Raw genomic sequence first — 10,456 nt, forward strand, 5'->3', positions numbered from 1 at the left:
TGCCTCCTGGTGAACTACACCCTCACATTCTGGTCCCTGAGAAGTTCAATCTTTTCCCCATTACTATATTAAAACTGCTCTCTATAAGCCTTGGCTGATAGCTAATAGCAGTCTCTTTTCTGTTAACTAAACTGAAAAAAAAAAAAAGACTTTTTTTTTCCCCTTTAGGGAAGAGAAGGAACAGAGAGCTGATTACAACCGCAGGTAGTGCTGTGTGCTGGTGCCGGCAGGAGGGAAAGCAGCCTGGATGCACTTGTTTAAGAACACAAGAAGCACAGTGTTGATTCTGGCTAAATAAAAAGGGGGTGGGGTATAAGACCACAGACTCTAAGCTAGGCCAAGAAAAAGAGGAAGACAAAGTGTTTAGTAGAATGAAGGTTCTAGTAATTACTGTAGTTAAGCTTCATAGGAAAAGACTGCGAATAAGGATCAGTGGGGGTCACACAGCAAAATCCTTAAATTCCAAATCTGGGAGGTGAGAGTTATCGATGGAAATGTAACATGGGATGCAGGACCACTGGAGACAAGGTGGAGGACTCAAGGGCTGTGGAAATGACCCATGTGGACACTGGTGGGAGTTCAGAGACAGCAAGAAAAGCGTAAGGAGTTAAAGTCTAAAAGAACAAGTATTGTGACAAGAAGACACACAAAGCAGTAACATCTGTTAACATGAGGAACATGGGGTGTGGGATAGAAATAGTACTGAAGAATAATAACGGTCCCTAGAAGCTATCATTTGTAAGGACTCAACACATAATGAGATCAGTTCTGATGATCTTTGTAGAAAGGAAGTGGATAATCATACTAATTAACTTGGCTATGGTGGATGACAGTCTGAACTAGCTCAGCCAACTCTTGCTAGCTGTCTGATATGTCTTCTTATGTAAAATGTAAATAATACTGGGACTTCCTTGTTATGGATACTGGGCATGTTCCATAAGTTAACACACCTGTCAATTATGTACTAAGAGTGTTAGTGTTGTGCTATTTTTGAGAAATCTTCAGTGGTGGGTGATTAGATAAGCATCAGCTAATAAAAAAGTCTTATCAGGAATTCAAGAAATTAGGTCCACCTTTAGTCCTGCTGCTGTAGACAGAATCTAAGTGGTCTTCAATATTCAACCTCCACTGAAGGCAAACTGCTTTGTACTTTTACAAAAAAAGCTCACTACAAACTGTCACATGTTAGATGTGCTCTTAAGTATGTGCCTCATGAAACACTTCTTAATCTTTATAATGCTTGTAAGTTGAGCCATAAGTTTTCAATAAACAAAATGACTTAAAACCACTCTTAGGTAAGAATCAAAAATAAAATCTAGAAAAAATGAACTGATAATCGCCAACGAAGTTTGTAAAGCTTTGAGTTATTTTTCTTCCCTCTAGTGCACACTCATTTTAGAATTGCCACCATGACCACCAATAACAGAGTGTAACGTATACTTCATCAGTCAGTTTGTTGGTAAATGGACACTCAATGTGGACTGGAAGTTAATCAAGACGCTACTGCAAAGCACAGACTGGCTGTAAGAAAACTTCAAGTTAAAGCAGTGGCTCTCAACCTTCCTAATACTATGACCCTTTAATACAGCTCCTCAAGTTGTGATGACCCCCAACTATAAAACCAAAAAAAAATAAAAAAAAAAAAACCTGCTACTTCATTTTGCTGCTGTTATGAACTGCAATATAGGTATCTGTGTTTTCTGATGGTGTTAGGTGATCTCTGAAAAGGTAATTCGACGCCTGCTCCCCCCCCCAGGGGGGTCACGACCCATAGGTTGAAAACCACTGAGCTAAAACATAACATTCCAGCACTCCACCAGTCACTGCAATAAAACACAAGACAAAGCCTCAAAAACCAGACCACCTTATGGTAAGCTCTTTAAAGGATTCAACCATGCTGCAGAAATCCAATCATGCCAACAGTAGAACCCAGTCAGAGACCAGAAACAAAGGCTTCCTTCCTTGTATATGTCCAGGCAGGCTTGCCATTGAAACTAAAGAGCTCCAAGAACAGGGATGACAGTTGTTGATACAGAAAACAAACAAATAAAACATGACAACGAACATACAGGTCCATGTCATAAATGCTCAAACACTTGTAAAAAGGGGGAAGGTAGGAAAGAGCTACAACAGCTACAAGCTTTAGATGGAGGTCCACTAAGGACAGGATCACTCATTACTGCTTTTAATCCTCTCAAGGAAAGTAAAATGTACAGAAATGCCAACATACATATTCCCCTTTATCAAAACAAATATTTATTGTTAATGAAAGGAATAAACAATGTGGTATGATTCTGTTCACTTCTAGATGAGAAAAGAGCAGGAGGAGTTGGAACATCTTTTTTTCAATAAGCCATCTCTACAAATAACATCCTCAAAATGTCTTTTGTCTTCAGTCTTCTAGATAGAGATGGAGTACTGTCTCCTTCCAATGGTAATCCATAATAAAACATTTAATAATATTGCCCATAAACACAAAAAAGTTAAATAATTTTAAGTAAACGCTAAAAATTTCATAAATACATGATTCCAACTTTTTAGAAACAGAAAAAAACCTAAAGAGTAAAAAGTATTAGTTACAGAAGAAATGCTATTAGAAACTCTTTAGATAGTTACTATGAACCTATACAAAAGTCTACTGCCAACTTCTATCTACTTACTTTCAGGGTGATGTTCATAGCCTAGGCTGATTTCAAACCTGCAATCCTCCTGTTTCAGTCTGGCATATAGCACTACTGATGTTAACTACCACACCCAGTTCTCTTACCAACCCTCATCCCCATGGTTAGGAAATCAAACTCAGGGTCCTGTGCACAGGGACAGACCAGCTCTCTACCTCTCAGATACAGTCCAGTCTATCACCAACTTATTACTTTGCCCATCCCTTTCCCAAGAAAAACCTAAGGTAAACTGATGTGGTAGCATGCACCTTTAATTCCAGCACTTGAAAGGCAAAGACAAGTGAATCCTCTATGTTTGAAGTCAGCCTAGCATAGCATACATATTAAGTTCCAGGGCAGGTAGGACTAAATAGTGAAACCCTGTTTCAAATACAAAACAAATGAAAACACAAGTAAGAAGGAGTCTATAATAAGAAAAACTCCAAGTACATCATGGTCCAAGAAATACAATAGCAAAGCAAATACAATATAAACATTTCCGCACTCAGTAAGCTTAACTCACATGACTATGCTAGTATTTTAATCTACCAGCTAATATGCATACATATTCCTCAGCGATAGAGTATTCAAATGATATATACACTGAACGTTTGCAGAGACAAAAAAAAGATCACCATTATGACCCACATCTCATGAAAAAGAAACAGTTCTACATTTATATACATTTCAGAAAACATTATATTCCACCTTAACATTTTGGTTTTTTTATAATGTGCTAGGAAGAATCACTGCATACACAACTGAGTGAAAAAAAAAGCAGAAACAGTTTGTGCAGACAAGGGACACAGATTTATAACCCAGCTGTATAATCATGTGAGAGAACATGAGGCTTCAGAGAGACAAATCTAACTTCCTTATTTTCTCCTGGGGTTTTGTTTTCATTTTTAGTTTATAGCACAGAATTCCTTACCTTATAATGACCTCATTGAAAAAAAAAAATCTAAGTACTTAATCCTGACTAATGAGACCCAACACATCCAGGCCCTAGATAACTCTTCAAAGATAATCTTGTAGAACTGATTGCTCCTTCCAGACACACTGCTCAGCAAGTTCTCCCTGCCCATCTAATCCAAATGGAAAATGAAATCCCAGATGGGATACACACTGTAGAAAGCGTCACTTACTCATGGCCTCTATGTGACAGTTCTTAAGAGAATATTTCACGATGCAAGAACCTCGTGTCTAATGCACTATTATTCCTCTGCCACCTTAAGGACCAGCAGGCACAAGACACAAGACACAAGGCAAAAGCATTAAAAAGCTACCTCCCTGCAGCATCTGTAAAGTGAAGTTTTTCTCCTTTGTACCACCTAAAATATGTATACTGACCTAGATAGAACATTAGCTTCCCAACTTATTTAGGCAGAAATAAATTCAGTGATCCAAATTCTCAATATATATAGGCCACACAGGTCAGCAAATCACATCCTGTGAATTAAATCTGGTCTATGGTCTTCTTTATAGACCAAGTTTTATTGAAATAGCCATGCCTACTTGCTTTCCTAGGGTCTGACTAGTTTATGCTATAATATATGTATTGATCAGTTCCAACAAAGACCTTAAAATATTTACATCTTGTGCTTCATAGAAAACATCTGCTGGTTCTTGATGATTCCTGACATAAGAACAACATGGACCAATGACGACACCACTGAAGCATCCAAGAATAACATTTGGAGAGAATAACTGAAGCACACCGGAAACAATGCTACAAGATGAAGGAAGTCTTTCATTGAAGGCAAACAGACATCATTGCATGGTACTATCAAGGGGGAAATAGGGCAGTTTTAAATGACAGTATCTTACAGTAATTCCTGTTTGCTTTTAGTGAAAGATTTCTGCAAAATTCCCTGTATACTACATTCTATTCAAAGCACACCATGTTCCTTTGTGATAATTATTTTCTAAACTTAGGAATCAATCAGAGAAGTATCTTCCTACATAAAAGTGCCAGCTTACAGAATCATAATGTATCAATTTTTAAAATACAGTTCTTCTAGCCTCGGACAATAAATAATACAGAATTCATTATAGATTACAAAGGAAAATGATGCTCAAGAGAAAAAATGATTTGCCTATGTCACGAACTTCATAAATTAGTGGCAATGAAATAAAAACCAAATATTTCTTTTTCTAGTCTCAATATGGAAAGGTTAGCTACTAGTTTTTTCAAATAGGTTCTAGTTATAAAAATTCAGATAAAGTAGGCAGTCATGGAGACACATGCCTATAATTCCAGCACTCAAAATGCAGAGATGAGAGAGAATCATTGTGGTTTCTGAGGCCAACCTGAGCTAAAAAGGAATTAGAGTTCTATCTGGGCTATATAGTGAGGTCATCTCAAAAATATAAAGTAAAGAAAGTGAGCTCGGAGACAAGAAGCCACTCCAATCATCCCTAGTGGTTATGCATCGCTTCCATTTATCAGATAAGTCAGTTCATTACAATCAAGAATTTCTTACACACTCTAAATTTACTTTGCTACCTCCTTAAAACATATTTCTTCAACAATTCTGCCGATGAATCTTGAGAACAAAAGCTAAAATAATTTGTCTACGACAGACAAACACTATATGATTCCCCTTATATAAGGTACCTAAAACAGAATGGTGGCCACCAGGAGCTCAGGAGGAAACCAGAAAGGCTAAATCAAAGCAATCTGCTGAATAACAATGTGCCTTTGCCTAGGGTTAGCAATAATGCATTGCACAGCTAAAAATTATCAGAGTATGTCTCATGTAAGCGTACTTATCAAAATTAAAGACATACTCTCCATGCTTAGCATTTGAGGACAAGCTCTGTTCACAGTAACATTAGCACTCAATAACAGTGCCTTGAATAAAGGAGGTGATTAATAAATCACTTTCAAAAATGAAGACTGGAAGGGGCTGGGCATAACTTAGTTGGTAGACTGTCTAGAATGCATGAAGCCCTGGGACCATCACAAGCAACACACACACACATACACCCCCCCACAGAAAGGGAGGGAGGTGATGAATCAAACACAAATAACAAAGAAAAAGATGTACTTTGTGAGTTCAAGGCCACCATGTCTACAGATTGAGTTCCAGGACAGCCAAGGTTACTTTTACAAAGAAACTTTCTCAAAAACCCAAATTTAAAGAAAAAGATAAATACATATATACAAAAACAAATTTAAAAGTCAAAGTAAATATTTACTCTTCACAGGCTTCTCAGGTAATTATTACAGTGTCAAAAAGTTGACTGAGCTTCAGGATAAGATGCGGAAAAAGTATGTGAAGTAATTTGTTGGCCAAAAACACAGCAAATAGACACAGTGGAGTCATGTATAGCCTCACCATCTGGCATCTCACGCCCTAAGACTATGGTTTATATACTCCACTACATCTGCTCCTGTTCTGTGAGAGTCTAAACACACTTAAAAGCTGAATAATTTATAAAGCCTATCTATAGAAACTAAAGACATAATCTGTCCATGCTGCATATTTAAAGTACCAGTATTAATTGTTCATTATAGTCATCAGCAGCCCAATACAGAGGTACTTCACTTATGACTATAACCATTAGTTTTATAATTTTTCAAAATAGTGAACAATTCTTGACCAAGTTCTGAAACACAGGATAATCTCCCTAGATGAATACATTGAGGGTTTCATGTTTCCATGCCTTTTGCCTTGAATCTTAGTAATCTTTCCCATTGGTTCTGGGTGGGGCACATAGTTTTCTTTAGTAGTTAACATGTATACATCTGTAATACATGTAACACAGGAATAAATTATATGTGCATATGGTTGTATACATGCTTCCCATTAATTTTTGTTTGTTTTTCAAGACAGGGTTTCTCTGTAGCTTTGGAGCCTGTCCTAAAACTAGCTCTTGTAGATCAGGATGGCCTTGAGTGTTGGGATTGATTAAAGGTGTGCACCACCACCACCCAGCTGATGCTTCCCATTATATAAATGTTTGAGTGATCGCAAATAGCACATGGCATGTAGGGGAGTTCTGTTCAATACATTATTACAAGTTATACATCATTCATCCATGATGTTTTCCAGATTAAATTAACAATGTTTTCCAATAGTAACAACAATCAAACACACTCCCTCCAGCACACTAAAACTCAAGCATGGTGATCAGAGAGGACGTAGGAACATTACAAAAAAAAAAAATATGCTTTCTGATCTCCTGATTCAGAATCACTCATCTCCAAACATAAATTCATTCATGTTCAATGTATGAATGTATGACATTGCCATTTTAAGCCTAAATATATGTGTTTAAGTATGTCACCTTTTTTAAAAAGATTGAGGGGTAGGAATAATCAGGCAAACTAACAAGACAAATAGAGCACAGTGCCCTGGTGATCAGAAGAAGGCACCTCATCTTCTGGAGCTGGAGTTCTAGGCAGCCGTGAACTACCTGTCTTGGGTGACAGGAACTGAACACAAGTCCCTCTAAGAGCAGTATGTGCTCTTAACTGGTGAGCCCTATCATCCAGCTTTGTAGTTTTCTATACGGTACTCAAATCATCTACTAACTCAAAATATTTCATCACTGGCCAAATTGAGAAACTTTAAAGTGTAGTCTCTCCTCTAAATATGTATTTTAGAATAGTTCACAACTGTGAATTCACTCTTCAACATTTTAGAAACAAAATACATGTGTATCACAGTAGGCAAATAATTCTATTCCATTTTGGTTTTAGACAGGAGTCCCATGCAGACTAGGCTGGTGCAGAATTTGGTAAGCATCCAATGGTAACCTTAAGTTTCGGATCCTCTTGCCTCTATCTCTGAGTGCTGGGTTTACGTCTGAACAACAATGCTTGGCTGATTAGGTAAAAAATTTCAAGTAATCATTCTAAAACATTTGAGAAGAAAGAGAATACTCTTGCATACATTTTCTAAGAATGAACTAAGAGGTGACTAAAACCAATAAAATCTTAATACTCAACCTCTTTTGTGTCTTTTGTGTCTAAGATTACAGACAAGCAACCAGAATGGTACGCTAGACCCACTCAACCTTACCAAGATTTAAAAAAGCATTCCCTCCAGGCATAGTGGTTCACACTTCTGGTCCCTGAGGCAGAGAAGGTAGATGTCTGTGAGTTCAAAGCCAGCCTGGTTTACAGAGAGAGTTCAGGACAGACAGAGCTATACAGATAGCGAGACCCTGTCTTGAAACCTTCCCTCAAAAACAAAACAAAGCAATTCCATGCTCTATTAACTTCACCCATTTTACAACAATAGATCACTACTTTTATTAGTAACAAAACTCAAATCTAAAAAGAAATAAGCCAACAGCATGGCATTACTGAGAGCCCATTAGAGGTCACAGGAACCAGTTCCCTAGGACACTGTGCTGCCCTTCACAACCTAGCTAAGCAGGAGACATCACAAACACCTAATTAAGATGTAAGTTAGAAAGGATGGAAAAGGTCTTGAGAGCTCATCACGTAACTAGCGCAGCGTGACAGAGTTGGCGCTTCTCCTTCCCTCCTTCCCCTCAAACTGCCTTCTACAGCCAACACTGCTAAGTCTCAAATACCCATGTCTTACCTCTAAGTAAAGTTTTAAGTACCTAGGTTTACGTAAAACACTCAGGCATTAATTCCAAATGCATTATCAAATAGGAACTTTCTGAAATATCTAAATACATATCTAAACACAGAATACAAAAATAACACTGAGACAAGGATACATCATTTTAAGCAACTTATTAAATCATATTAAAATGACCGCAACCAAGTTAAAAATTGCAAAATACTTACTTCATTTCCATGTTTTTGCAGGAATTCAATTTCCTGTTGTGTAAATGTTGTCATGGAGATAGACTTCACCCTGTGAGGTGGATTTAATCCTCTCCTAAAAGATAAAATATTTTACAAAATTACTACTGCTTATTTTTAAATTATTCAAAACATTTTAGTATACTTAAACTTCTAAGTATTTCCATTCCATAAACAGATTTAATATTAAACTATTGCTTATCATACAAAGTAAATTTAATTAGACTACACAGCATTAGCATTCAAACAGCCATAACAAGCCTTTGAGTTACACTTAGTTTTCATTTTTATTAAAAATTATATATATTGTGAGCAGGTACACATGCTGTCCCCACAGAGCAGCATGTGTGGAGGTCAGAAGACAATCTGCAGTAGTCAGTTCTCTCCTCCAACATTTTGGTGCAGGTCCTAAGACGGAACTCAGGTCATCAGGCCTGGCAGCAAGCATCTCTACCCACTGTTCTATGTAGCTGGCCCAGATAAACTCTTTTTAAAAGATTTTTACAAGGAAGATAGAAAAGTAAAGGCTTTTCTGAAATAAGGAGAGGCAAAGTAGCAAAGTGAGAGGAAGTAAGCATTGGGCAGGGGATTTTTTAAGGTTAAAAATATGTGGCTGTGAGTTGACTCAGCAGGGCAGGACCCTGGTGACCAGAGCTCAACCCCTGGAACTCACATAATGAAAACAGCTGACTCCCACCAGACACACACATGACCTCTGACCTCCACACATGTGCAGCACACACACACCTACACACATACCCAAAATAAATGTTAAAAATTTTAAAGAATAAAAAACAGTATCAGCAACAAATAACTAAGAATGAACTATATTATGCAAAGCAACTGGCCAGAAAAATATAAGTTCATAATGTAAAATAAAATACTTACAAAGCCCCCACACAGGTATTTAGTATTTCTAACAGTATGACAGTCAGACAAGACACTCTTTCGGTTTCGTTGTTTAATTTTATTTGTAATAATGTGTGTATGTGTGTGACTGGAAGGTATGTAGATGCCAGTGCAGGTGCCAGAGGCCAGAATAGGGCATAGGAATCCCTAGAGCTGGAGCTGCAGGCCAATGTAATGGGCTGGAAACCAAACTCAGGCCCTCTGCAAGAATAGCACATTCTTCTAGCTATCTCTCCAGGAGTGGGAAAGGTAAGGAGGGACACCTTTCAAATTCCAATTTTCTGAAATGAAAACTTACAAACGTGAAAGTTAAATTTTCAACAAACCAGTTTAAAAAGCAGATTAAACATAATTGAACAAAGGCTGGGGCGTGGTGGTGCACGCCTTTAATCCCAGCACTCAGGAGGCAGAAGCAGGTGGATCTCTAAAAATCTGAGACCAGCCTAATCTACACAGGAAGTTCCATGATAGCCTAGACTACATAATGAAACCTCCGTCTCAAAAAAATAAAAAATAAACATACCTGAACATAAAATTAATGAAGTAGAAGACAGAAGGTAACATAAAGACAAAGGAAAACTATAACTAAGAAGCCTAACGGACATCTAAGACCAGTTCTACAGCTACAGAGCTGAAGGAATGAAGAAGATACATCTGAAGAGATAATGGCTGGGATTTTTCAGATCCAATAAATTACTTTAATAGAACTATAGAAAATAAAATCTACAGTTAGAAACAGTCAAAATTTTAATGACTTTAAATTAAATTAAAACCACTTTCCATAGGAAATGAGAATATTATCTTCATGTGGAAATGAAATAAATGTTGTGATCCAGACAAGCAAAGAGAAAAAATGGCAGTAATTACAGACTTTAAAAAAAAAAAATGTTACCCAAGAGACTTTTAAGTAAAGAAACTTACATCATACACAATTTAAAAAGCAAAACTATAGGCTGAGTATTGATGTCTCATGCCTTTAATCCCAGGACTTGGGGGCCAGAGGCAGGCAGATCTCTTATGAGTTCGAGGCCAACCTGGTCTACAAGAGCAAGTTCCAGGACAGAAAGGGGCTACACAGAGAAACTCTGAGTGGGAG

At 37.4% G+C, this 10,456-nt stretch overlaps 1 protein-coding gene across 7 annotated transcripts in view; it reads right to left on the reverse strand.

The window, feature by feature from the left end:
* The window catches only part of Agfg1 (ArfGAP with FG repeats 1), a 46,799-nt gene that overhangs the window by 24,902 nt on the left and 11,441 nt on the right, over window positions 1-10,456 (reverse strand). For all 7 annotated transcript variants that reach the window (XM_050161037.1, XM_050161036.1, XM_050161035.1 and 4 more), the window contains exon 2: window positions 8,434-8,527. In XM_050161037.1, the coding sequence (XP_050016994.1) occupies window positions 8,434-8,527 (94 nt within the window). The remainder of the gene's footprint in view (window positions 1-8,433; window positions 8,528-10,456) is intronic.

Source organism: Alexandromys fortis, unplaced genomic scaffold (genome assembly GCF_014885135.2).
Source record: "Alexandromys fortis isolate MF-2015 unplaced genomic scaffold, M_Fortis_MF-2015_v1.1 scaffold_98, whole genome shotgun sequence".
NCBI classification, from domain to species: Eukaryota; Metazoa; Chordata; class Mammalia; order Rodentia; family Cricetidae; genus Alexandromys; species Alexandromys fortis.